At 35.6% G+C, this 21503-nt stretch overlaps 1 protein-coding gene across 16 annotated transcripts in view; it reads left to right on the top strand.

Annotated features, from left to right (window-relative positions):
- Positions 1 to 19372, top strand: part of TMEM161B (transmembrane protein 161B) — a 75212-nt gene extending 55840 nt beyond the window's left edge. For 7 of the 16 annotated variants that reach the window (XM_086412944.1, XM_086412947.1, XM_086412945.1 and 4 more), the window contains 7 exons: positions 8073 to 8224; positions 8647 to 8707; positions 9210 to 9350; positions 12048 to 12161; positions 15377 to 15551; positions 16803 to 16899; positions 18080 to 19372. In XM_086412944.1, coding sequence (XP_086269070.1) covers positions 8073 to 8224; positions 8647 to 8707; positions 9210 to 9350; positions 12048 to 12161; positions 15377 to 15551; positions 16803 to 16899; positions 18080 to 18357 — 1018 coding nt within the window. In that variant the 3' untranslated portion in view covers positions 18358 to 19372. Of the gene's footprint in view, positions 1 to 8072; positions 8225 to 8646; positions 8708 to 9209; positions 9411 to 12047; positions 12162 to 15376; positions 15552 to 16802; positions 16900 to 18079 lie in introns of all 16 variants that reach the window. The other 9 variants (XM_086412951.1, XM_086412949.1, XM_086412950.1 and 6 more) reach the window with 4 other exon arrangements.
- Positions 19373 to 21503: the final 2131 nt, after the last annotated feature.

Below are 21503 nucleotides of genomic sequence, written 5' to 3'. Positions count from 1 at the left end.
CTGTGTCAGGTCTTAGTTGCAGCACACAGGATCTTAGTTTCTTGACGCAGGATCCTTCATGCAGTGTGGGCTCCAGAATGTTTAGGCTCAGTAGTTGCGGCAGGCAGGCTCTGCTCTTGGCATGTGGGATCTTGCTTCCCCAACCAGGCATTGCAAGGTGGATCCTTAACCCCTGGACCACCAGGGAAGTCCCGTGTCACCACTTTTAAACAGTGTTTCATGTTTCATAAAACTCCATCTTGCATGTTAAAAGTTAGATGAAGTTAAAGACTTGTGAAATTGTTCTTATCTTGCTGTCTTAGAAAACTTGGTACTTTACTTCGTTATAAGAAAAGGTACAGTTTGCATGAGGAATAGAGCCAGTAGTCCTCTGTTCAAAAATCAGATATTTTCCCTTTGTTATTTGCATTCATATTTTTTACACTTAACCTGGCTTCAGCTCTTACTGAAGTGATTTATATCACTTCTTAATCATAAGTAAAATTAAGTTGTGCTTTAAAATTACATAATTTTAAAAATAATTGTGTATGGACTCTTATAATGCTGTTCTCTCCTCTAAGGAGTTCAGAATATTAACCAGGGAAGTCTTAACTTTGTAGTTTTTCTTTATTAATTGAATTACCAAAAAAAATCAATCATAATGTAAATTTAAACTGCAGTGTTTATTACTTTAGTTAATTAGAAAATTTGGAGTAGGAAACTATTCCAAGAGCTTAGATTATGCAAGAGGGCTTAGAGTTATGCCTTGTAACCTTTTTTTCTGTCTGCACTGGCAGCTAACTCCTCTCGGAAGCACCTTTCATTACATACAATATATCTTCACCCAGGTTAATGGGATGGGTTTGCACTGAGGGTGAGGCAGGCCCTGCCTTTATTTCCTCTAGCTGGAACTGGCATTTACTGTCATTTTCTTCCTGGATACCTAATCTTCCTAATTTTTTTTTCCCCTCTAGAGTCTTTCCAGTTTAAGCAACTGTAGACTATCAATGTCTTTCATTTAAGAGCATAACTGCAAGAACTCTGAAATGAATGATATTCTAATTGAAAAGGAGAAAAAATAGTAATAGGATGTGTATGCAATGATTAAGTTATAGAGAAGTTTTAAAAGTTCACTTAATCTTTAAATGACATGGAAACTAAATGTGCTTTGTTAAATACCCATTAATCATTTTAATTGAAATTAACATCCTATCAATTTGACAACCTTGCTTAGGCTTAATGTAACAAAATCATGCCAACTTCTACAGTGATGCAGTATACTCTTAGTGCTTATAAATGATTTAGTAGCTGTTAGCCAAAATAGGAAGTGGATTGACAACTATGTTTAGGGAAAACTTAGAGAATAATGTTAGATGATTTAAGAAAGCATTTTGAAGGAATAGCACATGGAAGTACCACAGAATTCTACATTACAAAGTAAGAATTAGAGTGTAAATATCACTCTTTAAATTCTTACTGTAATTTGCAAAGATTGTTAGTTTTGCAGATATATAAGACTTCTAAATTTATTTCCCTTATTAGAAAATAATTTGGCTTCCCTTTTCTCCTAATGTTCAGTATCATAGAAAAACTGACATCTGTTATTATGAGGTTTAAGCTCTTCAGTACAGTTTGAGATATCTGTTTATTGGTTTATAACCAAGAGTCCTGCAGAGTTAAATTGAGCAAGACTGTGTCAGGGTGCTGAGTATTTGGTTAGGGAACTAATGTAAACCAGTGGCATTTGCTTGTTTATTAGTTTTAATTTTTACTTTAAAGAAGTAATTGGCTCAAATACTTGACCATTATACATATATATAACCTGAGTTATGGTGAACATAAGACATTTAGAATGAAAGTAATGTGCCTGGTAAATGTCTTCAGAAGGTGTATGCTGGAGCTCTACAGTATATGTATTTCTGATTATATATGTCCTAAAACATGTATTTGTTATTACAAAGTTGAGATGTTTTTAATCAAAAAGTGCAGAGGTTGTCATCTAGCTTTTCATGCTTGGTTTTCTCTTGTCTGGAAAGGAAATCAGGTATTTCATAGAATGTAGCACTATAACTAATATCTTTATAATAGCCTGTAAGGAAATATATTAAAAAGTTGAAATAAGGACTTCTTGGTTGCCCAGTGGCATAGACTCTGCACTTCCACTGCAGAGGGCGCAAGTTCAATCTCTGGTCCAGAAAGTTCCACATGCCATGTGGTATGGCCAAAAACGAGTTCAGGTAAATTGCTAAGACAGCAGTTTTTAGATGGTACCTCCAACTTGCATGTAGATTGTATTCTGAAATGCTTGGAAATAAAATAATCTTTTAAGCAAAATAATGCTAAAAGGCATTTCCTCCCAGATTAGCCCATGAAAGTTCATTTGATCTGTAACTAGCACATACGGCCACATTATTTTTCAAAGAAAATAATGCTTTTGCTAATAAGTAGTTAGGAAAATAAATATGAGCAAGTGTTTATCTTGAATCATGGTATTTGAGAAAAAGTAACAGAGGTTCATGTGAAAGGAAGATTAGCTAGAGTGGAATTAACCGAGGTGTGAACAGTGAAAGTTGAGAGAGGGGATAATACTGCCGGAAAAGTGACTAGGGTGGTTATTAGTGATACTTCCCATCACACACTTCTGAAGGGCTGATTGCCCCAGGAATAGAAAAATGAGCTATTCTTGTACTTCATTTTTTTTTTTTTTTGACATTTAAAAGGGGGAGCTGTCTTCTAAATAAGCTTTAAGAATACAAAGCCCAAGCCTTTTAATTTAGAATATCCTTTAAATTTATAACCCCAAGTGGTAAATAATTTATATTTTTGTTGTTACCACGGATGAAAACAGATCTTAGAGTAAAACGTCTTCTTTCTTGTTTTTCACTTTGAGTATATTATCCCAGAGAGTTACTGCTCTTGATTGTTGTTATTGTTCAGTCTCTAAGTCATGTCTGACTCTTTGCGACCCATGGAATATATAGCACACGAGACTCTTCTGTCCACTTTCTCCCAGTGTTTGCTCAAACTCATGTCCATTGAGTCAGCGATGCCATCCAGCCGTCTCATCTTCTTTCACCCCCTTCTCTTGTCCTCAATTTTTCCCAGCACAGGGTCTTTTCCAGTGAGTCGGCTCTTCGCATCAGGTGGCCAGAGTAGTGGAGCTTCAGCTTCAGCACCAGTCCTTCCAGTGAATATTCAGGGTGGATTTCCTTTGGGATTGACAGGTTTTGATCTTTTTGCAGTGCTAGGAACTCTCGAGTCTTCTATAGTACCACAATTCGCAAGCATCAATTCTTTCACATTCAGCCAACTCTCACATCTGCATATGACTATTAGAAGAACCATAAGTTTCACTGTACTGACCTTTGTAGGCAAAGTGATATCTCTGCTTCGTGACTGCAGTCACAATCTGCAGTAATTTTGGAGCCCAAGAAAATAAAATCTGTCACTGTTTTCACTTTTTCTCCATCTGCCATTAAGTGTTCGGACTGGCTTGCTAGCATGCGTAATGAGCACAATTGTGTGGTAGTTTGAAGATTCTTTGACATTGCCCTTCTTTGGGACTGGGATGAAAACTGACCTTTCCCAGTCCTGTGGCCACTGCTTGGTTTTCCAAATATGCTGACATTCTGAGTGCAGCATGTTAACATTATCATCTTTTAGGATTTTGAATAGCTCAGTTGGAATTCTGTCACCTCCACTAGCTTTTTTCGTAGTAATGCTTCCTAAGGCCCACTTTGACTTCACACTCCAGAATGTCCTAGATGAGTGGCCACATGGTGGTTATCCAGGTTATTAAGACCTTTTTAGTACAGTTCTTTGTATTATTGCCACCTCTTCTTGATCTCTTCTGCTTCCATTAGCTCCTTACCTTTTCTGTCCTTTATCATGTCCATCCTTGGATGAAATAAGTGTTCCCTGTGCTGTGTGCTTAGTTGCTCAGTCGTGTCTGACTCTGTGACCTTGTGGACTGTAGCCCGCCAGGTGCCTCTATCCATGGGATTCTCCAAACAAGAATATTGGAGTGGGTTACCATCCCCTCCTCCAGGGGATCTTCCCACCCCAGGGATTGAACCCAGGTCTCCTGCATTGCAGGTGGATTCTTTACTGTGTAAGCCATCAGGGAAGCCCTCTAAGAGCTGTAATAATGGTAGTTATTATAGAGGGGCTAATACATATTCTTATGTTCACCATAACTCAGGTTATATATATGTATAATGGTCAAGTGTTTGAACCCTGGATATCTCCAATTTAAAGGTCTATTAAAGGTCTATTTAAAGGTCTATTAAAGCATAGAATTAATACTGTTTCAGCTTACCTGGATTACCATGTAAAACATTATGGCAAAATTTGTTATTGGTTAGGTACCTACTTTATTTTGGGGGGCTCCAAAATCACTGCAGATGGTGACTGCAGCCATGAAATTAAAAGATACTTCTTGGAAGAAAAGTTATAGCCAACCTAGACGGACTATTAAAAAGCAGAGACATTACTTTGCCAACAGAGGTGTGTCTAGTCGAGGCTATGGTTTTTCCAGTGGTCATGTATGGATGTGAGAGTTGGACTGTGAAGAAAGCTGAGCACCAAAGAATTGATGCTTTTGAACTATGGTGTTGGAGAAGACTCTTGAGAGTCCCTTGGACTGCAAGGAGATCCAACCAGTCCATTCTGAAGGAGATCAGCCCTGGGATTTCTTTGGAAGGAATGATGCTAAAGCTGAAACTCCAGTACTTTGGCCACCTCATGCGAAGACTCATTGGAGTCATTTGACTCATTTGAAAAGACCCTGATGCTGGGAAAGATTGAAGGCGGGAGGAGAATGGGATGACAGAGGATGAGATGGTTGTATGGCATCACTGACTCAATGGACATGAGTTTGAGTGAACTCTGGGAGTTGGTGATGGACAGGGAGGCCTGGCGTGCTGCAGTCCATGGGTTCACAAAGAGTCAGACACGACTGAGCAACTGAACTGAACTGAAGTACCTACTCTGTGCCAGTCACTTTTTGGTGCTCCATCTGAGCAGTGAACAAGAGACAAGAATTATTGATAGGAAGTTTACATTCTAGCAGAGATTTATTTCAACTTGCATTTGGAAGATCAAAAAAATCACCTGTCTTTATTACCTTCAAGTTGGCTTACTTAGGGTAGATGCCTATAGCTAGAGCAGCTGGGACTCTATTTACATTTATATCCAGTATCGTAGGTAGGATCCTAATAGAGAATGCATAGTAACTATATTAGCATATTTTGAATAGAATCAAAGGACAGCTTCCTTTTAAAGTGGAAGGACAAGGGTCCTTATCCTTGCTTATCTGTTCCTGAATAAGAATTCTTCTGACTATGAGAATGTTTGAACAAACCATTTACTGCTGCCAAGGCAGCTCTATTTTAAAATGATTTCATGTGTTATTGCTAAACTATCTTGTATCCTAGGTGCTTTAAGCATTTCCGTAGACACAGTATACAAAATTGTTAGCTTAATGTACTCTGGATCCAGACAACTTAGATTTAAATCCCAGCTGCCTCTAATCTAGGTTTATGATCTTGGTCAAGTGTGTGCATGCGTGCACAGTCCCTGGGATCACGAAGAGTCGGACCTGACTGATGTGACTTTGCATGCATGCATGCACGCACTTGCCCAAGATCACGCAGCTAATCCCTTATCAGTCACATCATTTGCAAATATTTTCCCCCAGTCTGTGTGTTGTCTTTTTGTTTTGTTTATTGTTTCCTTTGCTGTGCAAAAGCTTTTCAGTTTTAAGTAGGTCCTATTTATTTTTGCTTTTATTTTCATTATTCTGGAAGATGGATTTAAAAAGATTTTGCTGTGATTTATGTCTGAGAGTGTTCTGCCTATGTTTTCCTCTAGTAGTTTTATAGTGCCCAACTAACGTTTAGGTCTTTAATCGATTTTGAGCTTATTTTTGTGTATGCAGTTAAGGAATGTTTTTATTTCATTCTTTTACATGTTGCTGTCCAGTTTTCCCAGCACCATTTGTTGAAGAGACTGTCTTTCCATATTTGTATAGTCTTGCCTCCTTTGTCATAGATTAGTTGGTGGTTTTGGTGCATGGGCTTATTTCTGGGTGTTCTGTCTGTTCCACTGACCCCGTATTTCTATTTTTGTGCCAGTACCATACTGTTTTGATGATTGTAGCTTTGTGGTATAGTCTGAAGTCAGGGAGTCTGATTGCTCCAGCTCTGTTTTCCTTTTCAAGATTGCTTTGACTATTCAGGGTCTTCTTTGTCTCCATACAGATTTTGAGATTTTTTTGTTGTAGTTCTCAAGAAGATGTGGTGTGTGTACACACACACACACACACACACACACACACACACACACACAATGGAATATTACTCAGCCCTTAAAAAGAATGAAATAAGACCATTTGCAGCAACATGCATGGACCTAGAGAGTGTCATACTGAGTGATGTAAGATGGAGAAGGAGAAATATCATATGACATCCTTTATATGTGGAATCTAAAAAGAAATCATATAAATGAACTTACTTACAAAACAGAAAGAGACTCATGGACTTAGAAAACAAACTCATGGTTGCTGGGGGGAGGACATAGTTAAGGACTTTGGAAAGGTAACACACACACTGCTCTATTTAAAATGGATAACCAGCAAAAACCTCTTGTGTAGCTCATGGAACTCTGCTCAGTGTTACATGCCAGCCTGGATGGGAGGGTGAATGGATACATGTATGTGTGTGGCTGAATCCCTTCACTGTTCACCCTAAACTATCACAACATTGTTTATTTGTGATAATGCTATAATTAATTGGGGTTAACTGCTATACCCCAATACAAAATGTTTTTGGTGTTAAAAAATAAAAATGAATGCTAGCGTGGATTCCCACGCCCTCTTCCAGGGAATCTTCCCAACCCAGGGATCAAACCCTTGTCTCTTATGTCTCCTGTATTGGCGGGCGGGTTCCTTACCACTGGCAACACCTGAGAAGTCTGAACCTGCCTATGCCACAGTTTTTTTTAAATCTGGAAAAGTAGTGATAATAGTTGGCTAATGTAGGGATGAAATGAAATAATTGCTGATGCTTAGCACTTGGCAAGTACTAAATGACAGCTATTATTATTTTCCATGCTTGACATATAATTTACGTAAAAGTTGCTTTTCTAGATTTTTTGGCAAACAACTTATTTTGTTGGGTGGGTTTATGCTTTCCAGGAGAACCATTTGATATAACAGAAATCTGGATTCTAGCTATGGATCATCCACTGATCTTGATTTGATGAATTCTTAAGGGGGGGTCAGCTGGATGGCATCACTGACTCGATGGACGTGAGTCTGACTGAACTCTGGGAGTTGGTGATGGACAGGGAGGCCTGGCGTGCTGCGATTCATGGGGTCGCAAAGAGTCGGACACGACTGAGCGACTGATCTGATCTGATCTGATCAGATAAAATAATGTATTTAGTATTTTCATATAAAATTTAAATATTTTAAAATAGGTGAGCATGTTGAGTCTTTGGTTGATTTTGAGTACTCAACAGAAACCTGTTTTTTGTTTCATCGTAGTGTGAAATGGTGATCCCAGATGCTCAGTTTTTGTACCGAAGCTTACCAATGACTGTTACAAAAATTTTTGTAATTCTCAAAGTTTAAATTAGTGGATGATTTACAGATGATTCCTGTGATGTGTGTTCTAAATTCAAACTACTTGACAATCACGCCCAATAAAAATAAGTTCCCCAAGATGCTTTTCATGTCACCAAGACCCTATTTCATAAAATTATTGTAATAACCTCCTAATGAATTTGAGTTAGAGAAACTGGAAATACATTATTTTCTTAATTACAGTGTAGTATGTATATGTGCATGTTTTATTTTAAAATGTTACAAACTTCGCTTAGATTTGCTTTGTTTTTATGTCCTATTTTCTGAAAGACTATTCAGATTTTCATTAGTTTTTCACTTCCTTCCAAAAGACACCTTGTAGAGAAATATTGTAGAATCAAAATGAATGTTGTAGTCAAATTTTATTGGAGTTCAGGTCCTGTAAAGATGGTTGTGTTTAACTTCCACAAAGTTATTTGTTGTTTTTCCTGAACTTTTCCTTTTGCAGCAAAGTTCTATTTTCATTAACTACACACTATTTTAAAGTAGAAGATGGTGGTGAAAGATCAGTCTGTGTTACCTTTGGATTTTTTTTCTTTGTGAAAGCAATGGCTGTCTTGATTGTAACAGAAAACTATCTGGAATTCGGACTTGAAACAGGTAATAATTATATAAGTTCTTAAAATTAGGTTTATATTCTGAAATGTTCTAAATAATTAACCTTTATTATTCTTAAGATTTTTTTTTTAGCTAAGTTTTTTCTCGCTTTTTCCAAAAATGCTCTCCCGTCCTCATTTTTTCCTTAAACTTAAATAAGTGTTTCTAATGTTAATGTTTACTCACATAGATAAAGATGCAGATTATAATGTAAATTATATGGAATGTATATATATATATCAAAGGGATGTTTTCAAAGGCTATTTCTCCTAATAACTAAATTTTATTGCATTATGACATACTAATTAGCACATGAAAGAGCTAAGCTTGTCACTTCAGAATTTAAGATACTCTAGCATTTTATTTCCAAAGAAAGATTCTGTATTTTACTCCTATGATAAGAGTAAATTTTCTTCCCCCTACAGGGTTTACAAATTTTTCAGACAGTGCGATGCAGTTTCTTGAAAAGCAAGGTTTAGAATCTCAGTAAGTTTTTTTTTAATTAAGTATTATTCAAGTTAAATTTTTCCATTTTTAGTAAAATAGCACTTACTGTAAGTAGTTCTTTGTTTTTAATCAGTGAAAAGAGTTCTTTTTTAAGTAGGACTGTCTCTTTTAGCAATATCCTTACTCATATTTTTTACATTTGTATAAACTTAGTATCTTTTATAGAATTTGGATTTGAATTTGCTCTTATTTAACTTAATTCCTCTTCCATCAGACAGTAAACGAAATTCATGAGTCACATGTTATTTTTTTGTTGAATATGTAGGTAAGATTGTTAAAACTGTTGCTTAAGAGATGTCTGATTAAGTTCATAATTCACTAAAATCCCTTATAGTGGTAGAATAAGAACTGTCTTTCTGTGGGAGTTTACTTTGTATTATTTATATTATTGTGATTTATAAAGTAATTAATTAGAAGAAAAGAAACTGCTAGAAGGTTCACTTCAAAAACTTACCAGCTTTTTAAAAAATTTTAATTTTAGGGGTCCTGTTTCAAAACTTACTTTCAAATTTTTCCTGGCTATTTTCTGTTCATTCATTGGGGCTTTTTTGACATTTCCTGGATTACGGCTGGCTCAAATGCATCTGGATGCCCTGAATTTGGCAACAGAAAAAATTACACAGTAAGCGGAAAATGTACATAAGCACATGCAGATAAATATATGTTTTCCATCTTAATGAAGGTATATTATTGTAATGAAATCATAAATTATTGTATTGAAAATTAATAACCATTTGATGTCACACTGCTTCCTCTTTCTACTATAAGCAAATTTCTTCCATTCTTTTCTAAACTTTAAGTCCTGTGTAAGAAAAAACACTAATTATTAAATTTCTTTTCTTCCTGTTAAAATGGAAATATCAATATTTATGTTCTTTTGAACTCAGAGTTCAATGTTTATGATATTATAATCTCTACCACTGATGTGAGGATTTATGGGAATTTCTTTCAATTAGAATTTTCAAGTTAAAAGTACTTATTTAAATTTCATATAAATGATTTGATTTAACTTAATTTTGTATTTAAAGCATTTTATTTTAAAATGTTTTGAAATTAAATCTATGTACATAAGAAATGTTTGTTTTCCTTATATTACTGACCTATTTGTAAGCTTATTTTACTTTGGGATTACTAATACTGTATAGTGTTAAATTACAGTTTACTATTTTAGTTTTCAAATAGAGAAATTGTATTTGAATCTCTATGTATAAGTCAGAGCCCACTTACTATATTCTTTGTGATTGTCAGAGATTCTTTTCTTGGTGTAGACACCTAGGCAGAGGAACAGATTTTTATCTTCATCATTTCATATCCAGATCCAAATTTCCAAGTCCTCTTTTTGTTTTGCAGTAGAAGCCCAAGTTGAGAATATTCCATTTTGATATATGTATTTATATGTATTATATGTATATATGTATATATATGTATTAATGACTATTAAGTTTCTCTTAATAGTCATATTTCCTAACATTTCTGCTCTTTAAAAACCTACATTTAATGATGCTGATTCTCTGTCTTTTCATGTTCTTCTCTCTCCTACCTCTGTCATTTTCCTTTATTTTAATTTTGAAAATGTTTTTGTGTTTTTCCTCTCCTCCCTTTTTTCCTGCATATGCTTTGTGTGTGTTTACTTACTCTCACCTCCTAGTACACACTCCTTCATTCCTCTCTTTTCCGCTCCTTTTACTCAGCATGCTCTTGGCTACATCCTGCTTTTCTCCCACCATCCATCTCTCTAATGGCTTCTTTTAAAACAAAACCTGGTTCTCCCCCTCCTCTCTACACACACACACTTCAGTCCACTAACCCCAGTGTTATGATTTAAATAAGCTGAAAGGGTGGGTGGAGGGGAGCCCTTCACCAGCTACTGAAAGCGCTGTGGGCTGCTCCTTGATACTAGAGTGTTCCCTAGCAACACTGCATACCTAATACTGCTGCTTTCTTCCCCCGCACCCGATGGTTTACCCAGGCTGTGGGATGAAAGAATCACTTTATAAAAACATTTAAAGCATTTAGTGGTAGTTTGGGATTGGAGACACTGAGGGTTGGGGGTGTGGGGGGCACATTTTCTTTTCCTTCTCAGAAAAATGTAGCTTCTTACGATTTTTCCCTTTGGGAATCTGGAGTTTTATTTTCCATGTATTACAAACGGCCCCCTCACACACACACACACATTGTGTTGTAGCACTCTGCCCGGATCCAGGGTGTGGCAAGCTAGTTTTGTAGTGAGAGCAGCAGACTGGCGCAAAGAGCTGCATTCTCCTCACCCCCGTGGCCAGGCAGTAGTACTTGCTTTAGGGCCAGAGCTTAGAACCAGAGTTCCACCTCTGCCCGGTCAGGTAGGTCTTCATGGTTTCCTGAGCCAGCCGTTTACTCACAGAAATCACTATCACTTACACTGCAGTGGTATTTTAAAGTGTGTGTGTGTGTGTATTTTAAACCCTCCAGTTTAGTCTCTTTTCCTCGCATGGTTTGTAATGAAAACAGTACATGGTAATAAAATAGTCTGAAGAACGTCTTTCTGAAACAAGGACAGTCTTTATCAGTCACCTGTCTCTGTAGGGTACAGATTTGGGGCAGGAGTTAACAATGACGTTACATCTCACACCTGAAACCTTTCGCTGTATTGGGTATATTGCCTTGTAGGAGTAATGTGAATTTCTCCTGGTTTGTATAGGATAGGGAAATTCATGTCAGATAATGTTCATAATTCTTCAAGAAGAAATAAAAATGTGAATCATTTATGATTTTAACAATTAATTAAAACATACATGATCATTACAAATGCAGTGGCTTCCACCTGCCATGTCCCGTCTGGTATTTTGGACCTCGTAATAGGTCTCTTATTTGTAAGTAATCAGAAGCCACTTTGTGTCTGCTGGACTGAAAAATATCAAAAGATGACTCCTATCCTGAAAATCCATTGGATTCATTGATTGTTTAGAGAATTGTTCAAGTTCCGGTGTATTAAATCAGGGGTACAGTAGGAGATTGTTAAAGAACCCTAGAGTGGGAGTGAACAGATTTAGATTTTAGTGCTTAATCTCTTTCTCACCTGTAATATTACCATGTGCAAATCATTTAACTTTCCTCAATCTAAACATTCTCATCTGAAACATTAAAATAATGAGTTGTTTTTATAAGGGCTCAAATTAGTGTTGAGTGATAATGATGAATATAAAATAATGGTGGCAACAATACCTTAATATAGAATACTGAAAATAAAGTTCCTACCTTCATTTTTTAAGTCCCAAGTTTCTGTAGTTGATTCGTGTATTTTGCTTCTGGGTTTTTATGTTTATTTCTTACATACTTTCAGAACATTACTTCATATCAACTTCCTGGCACCTCTGTTTATGGTTCTGCTCTGGGTAAAACCTATCACCAAAGACTACATTATGAACCCACCATTGGGTAAAGAAAGTGTCCCTTTGTAAGTATGGGTATTTGGGGGCTAATTTTTATTTTATTATGTAATCAAAACTTTTCTAAAATGTTTTTTACTGTGTTCATGTTTTTAATTATAATATTAAGTTTGCATTTTTAAAACAATATTATTATCTTGTACAGTTGTAAGTTTTTCTGCTTTTTCACTTGATATCCAGTTGATATCTGAGATTTTTCTTTTTTTTTTGATAGCACTTGTTTTTAAGACACTTTGTACATTTCTGTTATTTTTTCTTAATGGTGAAAATTATAGAGGAAAAATTTTATAAATGAAAGTTCATCTATTCAGCCCCTTAAGAGTTATTAATATTTTCCTTATTCAGTTTTTTGTTTTATTTTTTGATAAAGTATCTTTTCAAGTAAATCAGAAGCATAACATTTTTACCCTTAAGAACTTCAGTATGCCTCTCTAAAAAATAAAGATATTTTCCTACATAACAGTGTTGTCATACCTATCAAAATTAAAAATAAAGCTTTAACATTATTATCTAATAGTAAGTCCTATTCCCCAATTAAACAACTGTACTTTAACAGAAGAAGAAGAAGGAAACAAACAGTTTGTTAAAAGGCATTAGTAACTGTACTTGATATGTTAGCTCATTAGCCTAATGGAACTATATTAGAGTAATAAAAAGATACAGGCAGAGCTGGTTCAAACCCCAGTTCTGATCCTCACTAAAGCTGTCACTTGAGGGAGATTATTTAACTTCACTGAGCCTCTGTTTCCCTATCTGGGAAATGAAGATAATAGTATCTACCTCGCAAGGTTATCATTGGAATTAAATGAACACATGTAATGCAACTGGCTAGAAGTAAGTGCTTAATAAATGTTCCTTCCACTGCTTTGCCTTATCAAAATTAAAATAGAAAAACTTGACTAGTCATTGATTCCACAGTATGCATTTTACATTATGTATTTCTTATAGATCCTGGTACAGATTTGTGTTGGAATAAGTGTAGAATCAGTGATGACCATGATTTGTTTTTTTTTTAACACTTAACCTTATTGAACTAAGAAAGTATACTTTGAAGTCATTACATTTTTTCCCCACATAAGTAAGCTTTAATGGTAATTTCAACTTGACAGGTTTGCTCTGAGTATTTAAAAGTTAATCCTAAGGATTGTAGGGTTCTAGACTAAGGTAGAGAATCTGCCTGCAGTGCAATGTGGGTGACCCAGGTTTGATCCCTGGGTCACGAAAATCCCTTGGGGAAAGGAATGGCAACCCACTCCAGTATTCTTGCTTGGTAAATGAAGGAAACAAAATTATAGTCTTATCTGTGCTCCATTTTATTCCTTTTTTATTTGTTAGATCATTACATTAAGCGATTAGACAGCAGTGGTTTTTAATTTTTGTTTAAAATCCAAAGCCCATGTGGTAGATTGAGAAAGAATGGCTGCCCATTAACGCAGGTCCTTCGTCTGTCACATGGAGTAAATGGTTGGTCAAAGGCTTTTATTTGTAGTGACAAGCAAAAATGGTTAGAATGTAGTTTCAACCCAGAAATGTATTTAAACTCATCCATCCATGTGTTCTGCTTGGGCATCAAGAAATGAAATGCAGGCAGAGTCCATGCGTGCTTATAACCTCTTAAGAAAACCAAAAGAGAACATGTACAGTGGTACCTAGAATGGCTTCAAGAATTTGGAGAAATTTCTTCTGCCTTTTCTTTACCTGCATATTTTGCCCCAGGTCAGACTCTTTCCTGAGATACCCTATCGTATCAACTGACCAAATCCTTATGAAGTTAAGTAAGCAATCTGAACTAGAGGTACTAATCAGATAACTATTAGTGGGACTGTTACCTAAATCCTGAACTCCTCGTAAACAGGGCAGATATTTTTTGATTCACTGCCTCGTACCATTCCCTTCCTTTGTATTACCTGTCATCCTCAAAGTGTATATACTAGCTGTCTACCAGCCAAGCTGCCTGGTTGCACCACACCAGGGAGCACAGTATTGTCTGTAGGCCCCGGAAGGTTCAAGGCTGTGGACGGTCCTAAATCTTTGTGTACTCTTATTCTCACGTGACTGATGCTTTAATCTTACCGTTCATTATAATGTAAATGTATTGATAAAAGTTGGCCTTTATGCTTCCTAACCAATGTGCATTTCTCATGGCCTTGTAAAAAGGAAACCCCAAAAAAGCATGCATAATAAAGCCTTTGTTCCATCCCTCTATCACCTCTGTTTCATAAGTAGTTCAACCAAGACTGTATCCTTTCCCATCTTCTCTGCCTTTTCTGTTTCCTGTACTGTTCTTCAACTGTATTTCCTCAGGCAGCTTTTTCTGTATTGTAGTGTTAGTCCCTTTCCTAGGTGCTTACACTGGATGGAAGACAGGGATGATACCAGAGCCTATTTTGGAGCAAAGTGTTGGTTTTATATCTTTTCCCGCTCATTCTTCTTTATAGCCGTCCAGTCTACCCTCTTAGTCTTTAAGAATTTGGGGGAGACCCTTGTAAGTTCCACATCCTGTCTGGCAGATCACTAGACACATTTCAACAGTCATATGTTTAACTACCTGATGTGTACTAGAAATTTGAATAGAGTCAGGCACGGTGTAAGCATTATCTTCAAATTACAATGTTATCTTTTATCAAAGCAGAAACCATGGTCTTTTTAAAATGTTAAACCCCTTAAGGACATCAGAATTTACCTCTTCTTTCTAAAGTCCTTTAAAGAACATCTGATTTTAGTGTATTATATCAGAATTCTTGATCCCAGTCAGAAATTCAGCAGAGTGAAAGATCCTACTCAGGTGTTTATGTGATCAAACAAAACTGTAGCCAGAAACAGATGGGTTGTTAACTTGATAGTTCACGGGCAAGCTCCTGGGGTTTCCTTCCTTCTTTCTTGTAGTCTCCAGTTTAAGAACTCCCAACTTCCCTTTTTGCTTAGAGTCATTCTCCTACCCCCATGCTGGAGGATGGATAGAGAAGGGAATCCCAAGTATTACTCTACTTTTTTGTTTTAGGCTTATCTGGTACTTCTTTGTTTCATGATGCATTTATTTGTTATGCAAGTGAAAGTATCCTGTAAGTCTGTGATAGAATGGGACACTTTTCATGTCTCCAGTTGTAACTAAGTCTAAGTTTACTTGTATTAAATATCTTATCCAATGAACATTAACACATATAACTAGCATGCTAGCATTTGTTGGTCTTTGAGAGCACCATATCAACTTTTTGATCTGTAGAATGACAGAAGCTACGTTCGATACTCTGCGACTCTGGTTAATAATCGTGCTCTGTGCTTTGCGGTTGGCCATGATGCGTAGTCACCTGCAAGCTTACTTAAACTTAGCCCAGAAATGTGTGGATCAAATGAAGAAAGAAGCAGGCCGAATAAGCACAGTTGAGCTTCAGAAAATGGTAAGTTTTACACTGTAGTCAAAATGATAATTAGCAAATACTGATGGCACTAGCAGTAAAGAACCCACCTGCCAATGCAGGAGACCCAGGTTTGAACCTGGGTTGGGAAGATCCCCTGGAGGAGGGCATGGCAACCCACTCCAGTGTTCTTGCCTGGAGAATCCCATGGACAGAGGAGCCTGGCAGGCTGCAGTTATGGGGTTGCAAAGGATCAGAGACGACTGAAGCAACGAACACCACATGCACAAAAATAAAAGTGCTTGATTTCCTTCAGTAGTACTTTCATTCCATGATATTCTTATTATGAACAGATAGAATAATCTTAAACTGACAGATGTCAGAGACCTTGATCTGATTATAGTGTTAGGTGAGGAAAGGGTCTCAGTGCCCCTTCCTGCCTTAAGTACTTTAAGTATCATACAGTTTGGGTTACAAAGCTGTGGTTTATCTACGTTTGCTAAATGGGACTCCCCTAACTGATCTGAAAGACATCACAGTATATTGTATAGCTTTTGTGACTTAAAGAATAGGAAATACTAGTTTTAGTGACTAAATGTATTCCTTTTAACATTAATCCAAGTACTTGAACGTGGAACATAAGTAAACATAAGTTTACTTAATGGAGAGCCCAGAAGAGGAAGGTGCTAGGAATCCAGCCACTGTTGTAATGGACTAGGCCCACAACCTGATCAAGTCTTTCTAAAGAAACATGGTGTCAGATCCTCTTGTTTTTTACTCTGGACCTCCATCTTGACTCTATCAAGATTCAAATAACTTTTTATGTTTTACCTTTCATGTATTTTCATACTTTGAATTTTACTTCAGTCTAATGTAAATAGGGATTAATATTTTTATTTATGAGGGGTTTATGTTCATATATGACTCTTATTGTTATTTACTTTGATATTTTAGGTGTCTTCAGAAATTTTAGCATTTTGTTTTATATTTGAAATAAGTGAATATATGCCGTTTGAATTTCAGTGATTTTGTTTCTCCAATTTGTATTAATCACTTAACTATTTTTAAGGGATTTAATGTTTTTTTCACATCTTAAAGAACCTTCAAACTTAGCCTTTCTGAAGTCAGTCTGGGGGCATTTATAATGAAGTACAAATTTATTTCCAGTTAGCTTTCTTCCCATGGAAGGATTATTTATCTTTTAAGCGATTCAGTTTGATGATTCAGTTTGATACAAAAGTTTAACTCACTCATAACATGTCAGCTGTGTTAGAACTTAACATGTTGTTTCAGGTCGCTCGAGTCTTTTATTACCTTTGTGTCATTGCGCTGCAGTATGTGGCTCCTCTGGTCATGCTGCTTCACACAACCCTGCTTTTGAAAACTCTAGGTAGGCATATCCTGGCAGCTGGGACGCTCACTGCTCTACTTTCTACCTGTAATTAATAGTGTTTTCTGTTACCTACAAAGAAATATGCCTCTTAAAATTGATTCTCTCTTTAGAAGTTTTATGAGGGAACATGGGAGCCTTTAAGCTCTAGAAGTTGATTCATTGATTTATCTTCTTGATTTTGAAAACTCAGACCCATATGGTTTTATAATGTTAAAAGAATTGTTTGCTAAAGTTTAATTCTGAGTAACTTGAGTGAACACTTTTTAATCTTAATATTTTGTATTTTAAGATTGTGTTAGTGCATAGCGTTTAAATTATTATGAGGTACTTTTAAATTTATGAATTGTAGGATCTTTTGGTGGGTTCTACTTCAGATAATTTAACGTGGATAGAATAAAGATTTCTTGGTGGCAGAACAAAGTTCTTCTATTAAGTCTGTTCACTAAGCAATCAAGCCCCTCTGTGGTGTTACTCAAGAATTATCTATTACCCGAGTTGATTATTTCTTTGCTTAGATCTGGCAGTCTGCCAATGTAGGGGTTTTAGAAGCCCAAAAGAATTAAAAGCATTGTTGGGTGGACTTACAGATACTATAGAGCTGATGATAGATGTAAATAATCTTTCAGGAATCTATGGAACATAAAAGAGTAGCTCAGTGGTGAATTATGTGACTCATATCCTATCAACATAGGAAAGTATATGACGAAAACACTTCTGGAGCTATTAATAGTCTCTCACATTGGGATCACAGATAGTTTCTGAGAAAGAAATTACTCTGATATTCTAGAGGTAGAAAAGATTCTAAGAAGTTACAGAATCTATTCTGTCACTCCAGTAGAGGTAGTTGATTCATGGGTTATATAGGGAAGAGAATGTTTTTGTTATTTTACCAGATTTTAATGCAGTTAATTAAAAGTAAATTAGTTTTTGGCTTTTATGTGTAGTTCTACTGAGAAGGTTAGATTATAGTCTGGTCAAGTTAAGTGAATTTTCCCTAAATATGTAGAAAGCTTATTATTTTACTTTATTTTCAGTACTTTATTTTCAACATAAAATAATTTGTTGTGCCACTTCTTATTCTTAATTTGAAATATAAGTTAAGGAATTTTTTTTTTTTTAATAAGAAGCTTTGGAGTTACTTACTCTTCAAATTTTATTTGCATCTTTAATTTTCTAGGTAATCATTCCTGGGGGATTTATCCAGAATCTGTGTCTGCCTTGCCAGTGGATAATAGTCTACCCTCCAATTCTGTTTACTCTGAATTACCATCTGCTGATGGGAAGGTGAAGGTAACTGTTACCCAAATAACAGTGGCACTGAGCAGCTTAAAAAACATTTTCACTCCTCTGCTTTTTCGAGGACTTCTGTCTTTTCTGACCTGGTGGATTGCTGCTTGTCTCTTTTCTACAAGCCTTTTTGGGCTTTTCTATCACCAGTATCTCACTGTGGCATGAATCTCAGTTAACAAAAACGGATATCAAAGTCACACTTTGAATTCAAATATCGTACCCTTGAAGGGCCAACGAAAACCAGAAGAAAGCAAATACAAAGGAAAGAAACCATATCAGAATATCTTGTTTTAAATACTTCCTCTGTATTCTCAGGGTGGATTAATGGTATTAATATTTTAAATTATAGAATAGGTTGTTAACTGCTATACTATGGTATTGAAATTTTAACTCCTTGCATTAAGGGATGTGAGAGGGCTATCTGCAGGTGTAATACTTCCAATGACCTTGGTTTACAGAAACCTCCATCAGTCTTTGGAACTTCTCATATGACTCCAGTTATTGATTGGTTCTGTTAATGGTATTAAGGTACTGTTGATATTCATAGTAGCTGCCTATAGAACAGTCTTCAAACTGAGCCATGCTTTAGGGGAGGGAAGGGAGTTAAAGTCACTTCTGTTGGTAATATACCACTCTTCAAACAGCAACAATGACAAAATCCAACAGAAAGGAAGAAATAGCTACTGTATATTACAGTAAAGAAAGCTGCATAGAAATTTTAAATTAAATGGAGATGTACATGCTTAATATTTACAAGTACTGCTGCTTGAGAGTAGTGAGAGTATTGCTTTAAAATGCATTCTATCCAACTTGAGAGATCTTTTACATGATTGGCTACGTGAACATTTGCGGTCTTGCCATTAGGTTTGGACCTCCCATATTTTATTTTATTCTATGATCCTAAGTATAGTTCCTTTTAATAGTCTAAAAGTATTTATCAATGTTGATCAGACTTTTAAAAAATTACTTTGTAATCCTGCTGACTACCTGTATGTATTGTACATATATATATTATATATTAAATATATAATATATTGAGATTATAAAAGATGAAAATATTGGATTCTTATAATATTTTAAGTTGCTGAATGTATGTTAAAATGTGATTGAATGAGATGCGTTTGTATCTAGAAATTTTCTTTCTTCCTGGAATGAGATTAAAATACATTTTGAAAATTCATCCGAGTAAGCAGTTTATTTGCATTGCCTATGTGTGAGAGTCTAGAGAAGGAAATGGTCTTGCCTGGAGAACGTCCGTAGGGTCGCAAAGAGTCAGACACAACTGAAGCAACTTAGCACACACACATGTGAGAGTATTCCCGATTTTATAAATACTTAGGTGATTGCTCCCCAACTAAAGTTCTTTTTCTATCATTAAAAAAAAAATTAGAACCTTTCCCAATCTAGACAAATCTGGTATCATTTAAGCCTATGTTATATAGGACTTGTTGTAATTTTGTAGAGATTTTATTTGCAGTGTTTTTCCTTTATAGGACAGAAATTGAAGTAATTTGAGAAATTCAAAAAATGGGGGGGAAAAGTAAATTTTTTTAAATGCTTTTTTACATGGGGAATGAATATAAGAGATAAACAGATTCCGGCCCCCCTCAAATGAATAGAATTTATTGGTAAATATTCTTGCGTTTAACTGTCTTGTGAGGCTATGTATTATGTTTCAGTGCTATTGTCACTGTTGAAAGCAGTTTTGAGGCTCTTCCTTCTTTTGGCATTGTTTTCAAGGCTTGTGGTTCATATTCATTTGAATAATCTCAGTATAGCAAATTCCTATCTTTTGGTGTAGATTAAATATTTTGAAAATAGCTGATATTTTGAATAAGACTAAGTAATAAAATAAGTGCTTAAGTTGGATAAAGGTCTTTGAAGAATTGTGAATATAGCCTAATGATAGTTCATGTGTGTTTCCAAAAGAAGCATGCCAAATATATCTTGAGATATCAGCATTACTGAAATAAGTATCTTATAACAAGATTACAGTGAAGTATGACATTCATTTTGTATATGAAAGTTCTCACATGTTGGACTTGGAAAAAATCTCTCCTGTTGTTTATAACCATTCTAATTTTAAAAGTTATATTATGAAAGTTACAATTAAAGTTATTTTGATTTTCAAAGATTGTATAGTGGAGTTACATGGAGGAAAGGAATAGAATTCATTATTAGATGGACTAGCATGTATTTCTGAAATACTATTGATTTCACTCTTTTTAAACTTGAATTCTCCCTAAGTATACTATGAATTTATAGAAGCCACTGGTTAATTGAAGTGGTGGCCTTAATTTTTTTAGCCTTTTAAAGCAAATTTTGAGAGAGAGATGATTGTAACTACTAACTGGTTAATTTAAACATGTCTGTAACTACTAACTGGTTAATTTAAACATGTCTTTGTATCACGGATTATATTAAATGCAAAAGGGTTTGTACTTTATGTAAACCAAGTAATATTTTGAAGTCGAGATATAATTCATATAAAGTTGTAGTGTAACAGTGGTTTTTTTGATATATGTATATGTTGCAAAGTGACTGCAAGTAATATTTTTGAATATCTCAAATTAGGTCAATAGAACTATTTTTTACATTAGACTCTAATCAGTATAAATGCTTCAGAAATCAGTTATTTTTATTTTATATTTTTGCCAGATTAACTGGGAACCCATAAAATCTTGCTTCCTATGATCTGTAGAATATTACTTGACAATTTGTTGGTTCCTGCCCCTATCCCCTGGCCATTGCACTGTAAAAATTAGAGCTCTGAAAAAAAAAAAAAAAAAAATAGAGCTCTGTTCTACTCCCATTGATTTGTTCAAAATGAAAAGCATATTCTGCTGCTGCTAAGTCACTTCAATCGAGTCCGACTTTCTGCAACCCCAAAGACAGTAACCACCAGGCTCCCCCATCCCTGGGATTCTCCAAGCAAGAACACTGGAGTGGGTTGCCATTTCCTTCTCCAATGAATGAAAGTGAAAAGGGGAAGTGAAATCGCTCAGTCGTGTCGGACTCTTAGCGACCCCATGGACCGCAGCCGACCAGGCTTCTCAGTCCATGGGATTTTCCAGGCAAGAGTACTGGAGTGGGGTGTCATCGCCTTCTCCATGAAAAGCATATAGTTCTATCTTAATATTGTATTTATTTTGATAATCTTTGGTTTTTCCCCAGAATTTCAGTTGTTACGCATAAATGGCCAATGCATCCTTGCAGTGTGGACTCACTGTCTTATTGTTTCTGATATAAATATCATTGGTAAAATAGTGACATTTCTTCTTAAGTTATGATTCAGAAGAGATATTCATCTA

This window comes from Bos grunniens, chromosome 7 (assembly GCF_055505025.1).
Source record: "Bos grunniens cultivar Pamir isolate PY7600 chromosome 7, Bosgru_T2T1.0, whole genome shotgun sequence".
Lineage (NCBI taxonomy): Eukaryota > Metazoa > Chordata > Mammalia > Artiodactyla > Bovidae > Bos > Bos grunniens.
Note: the sequence above shows the minus strand (reverse complement) of the source record. Positions and strands in the feature narration are given on the sequence as shown.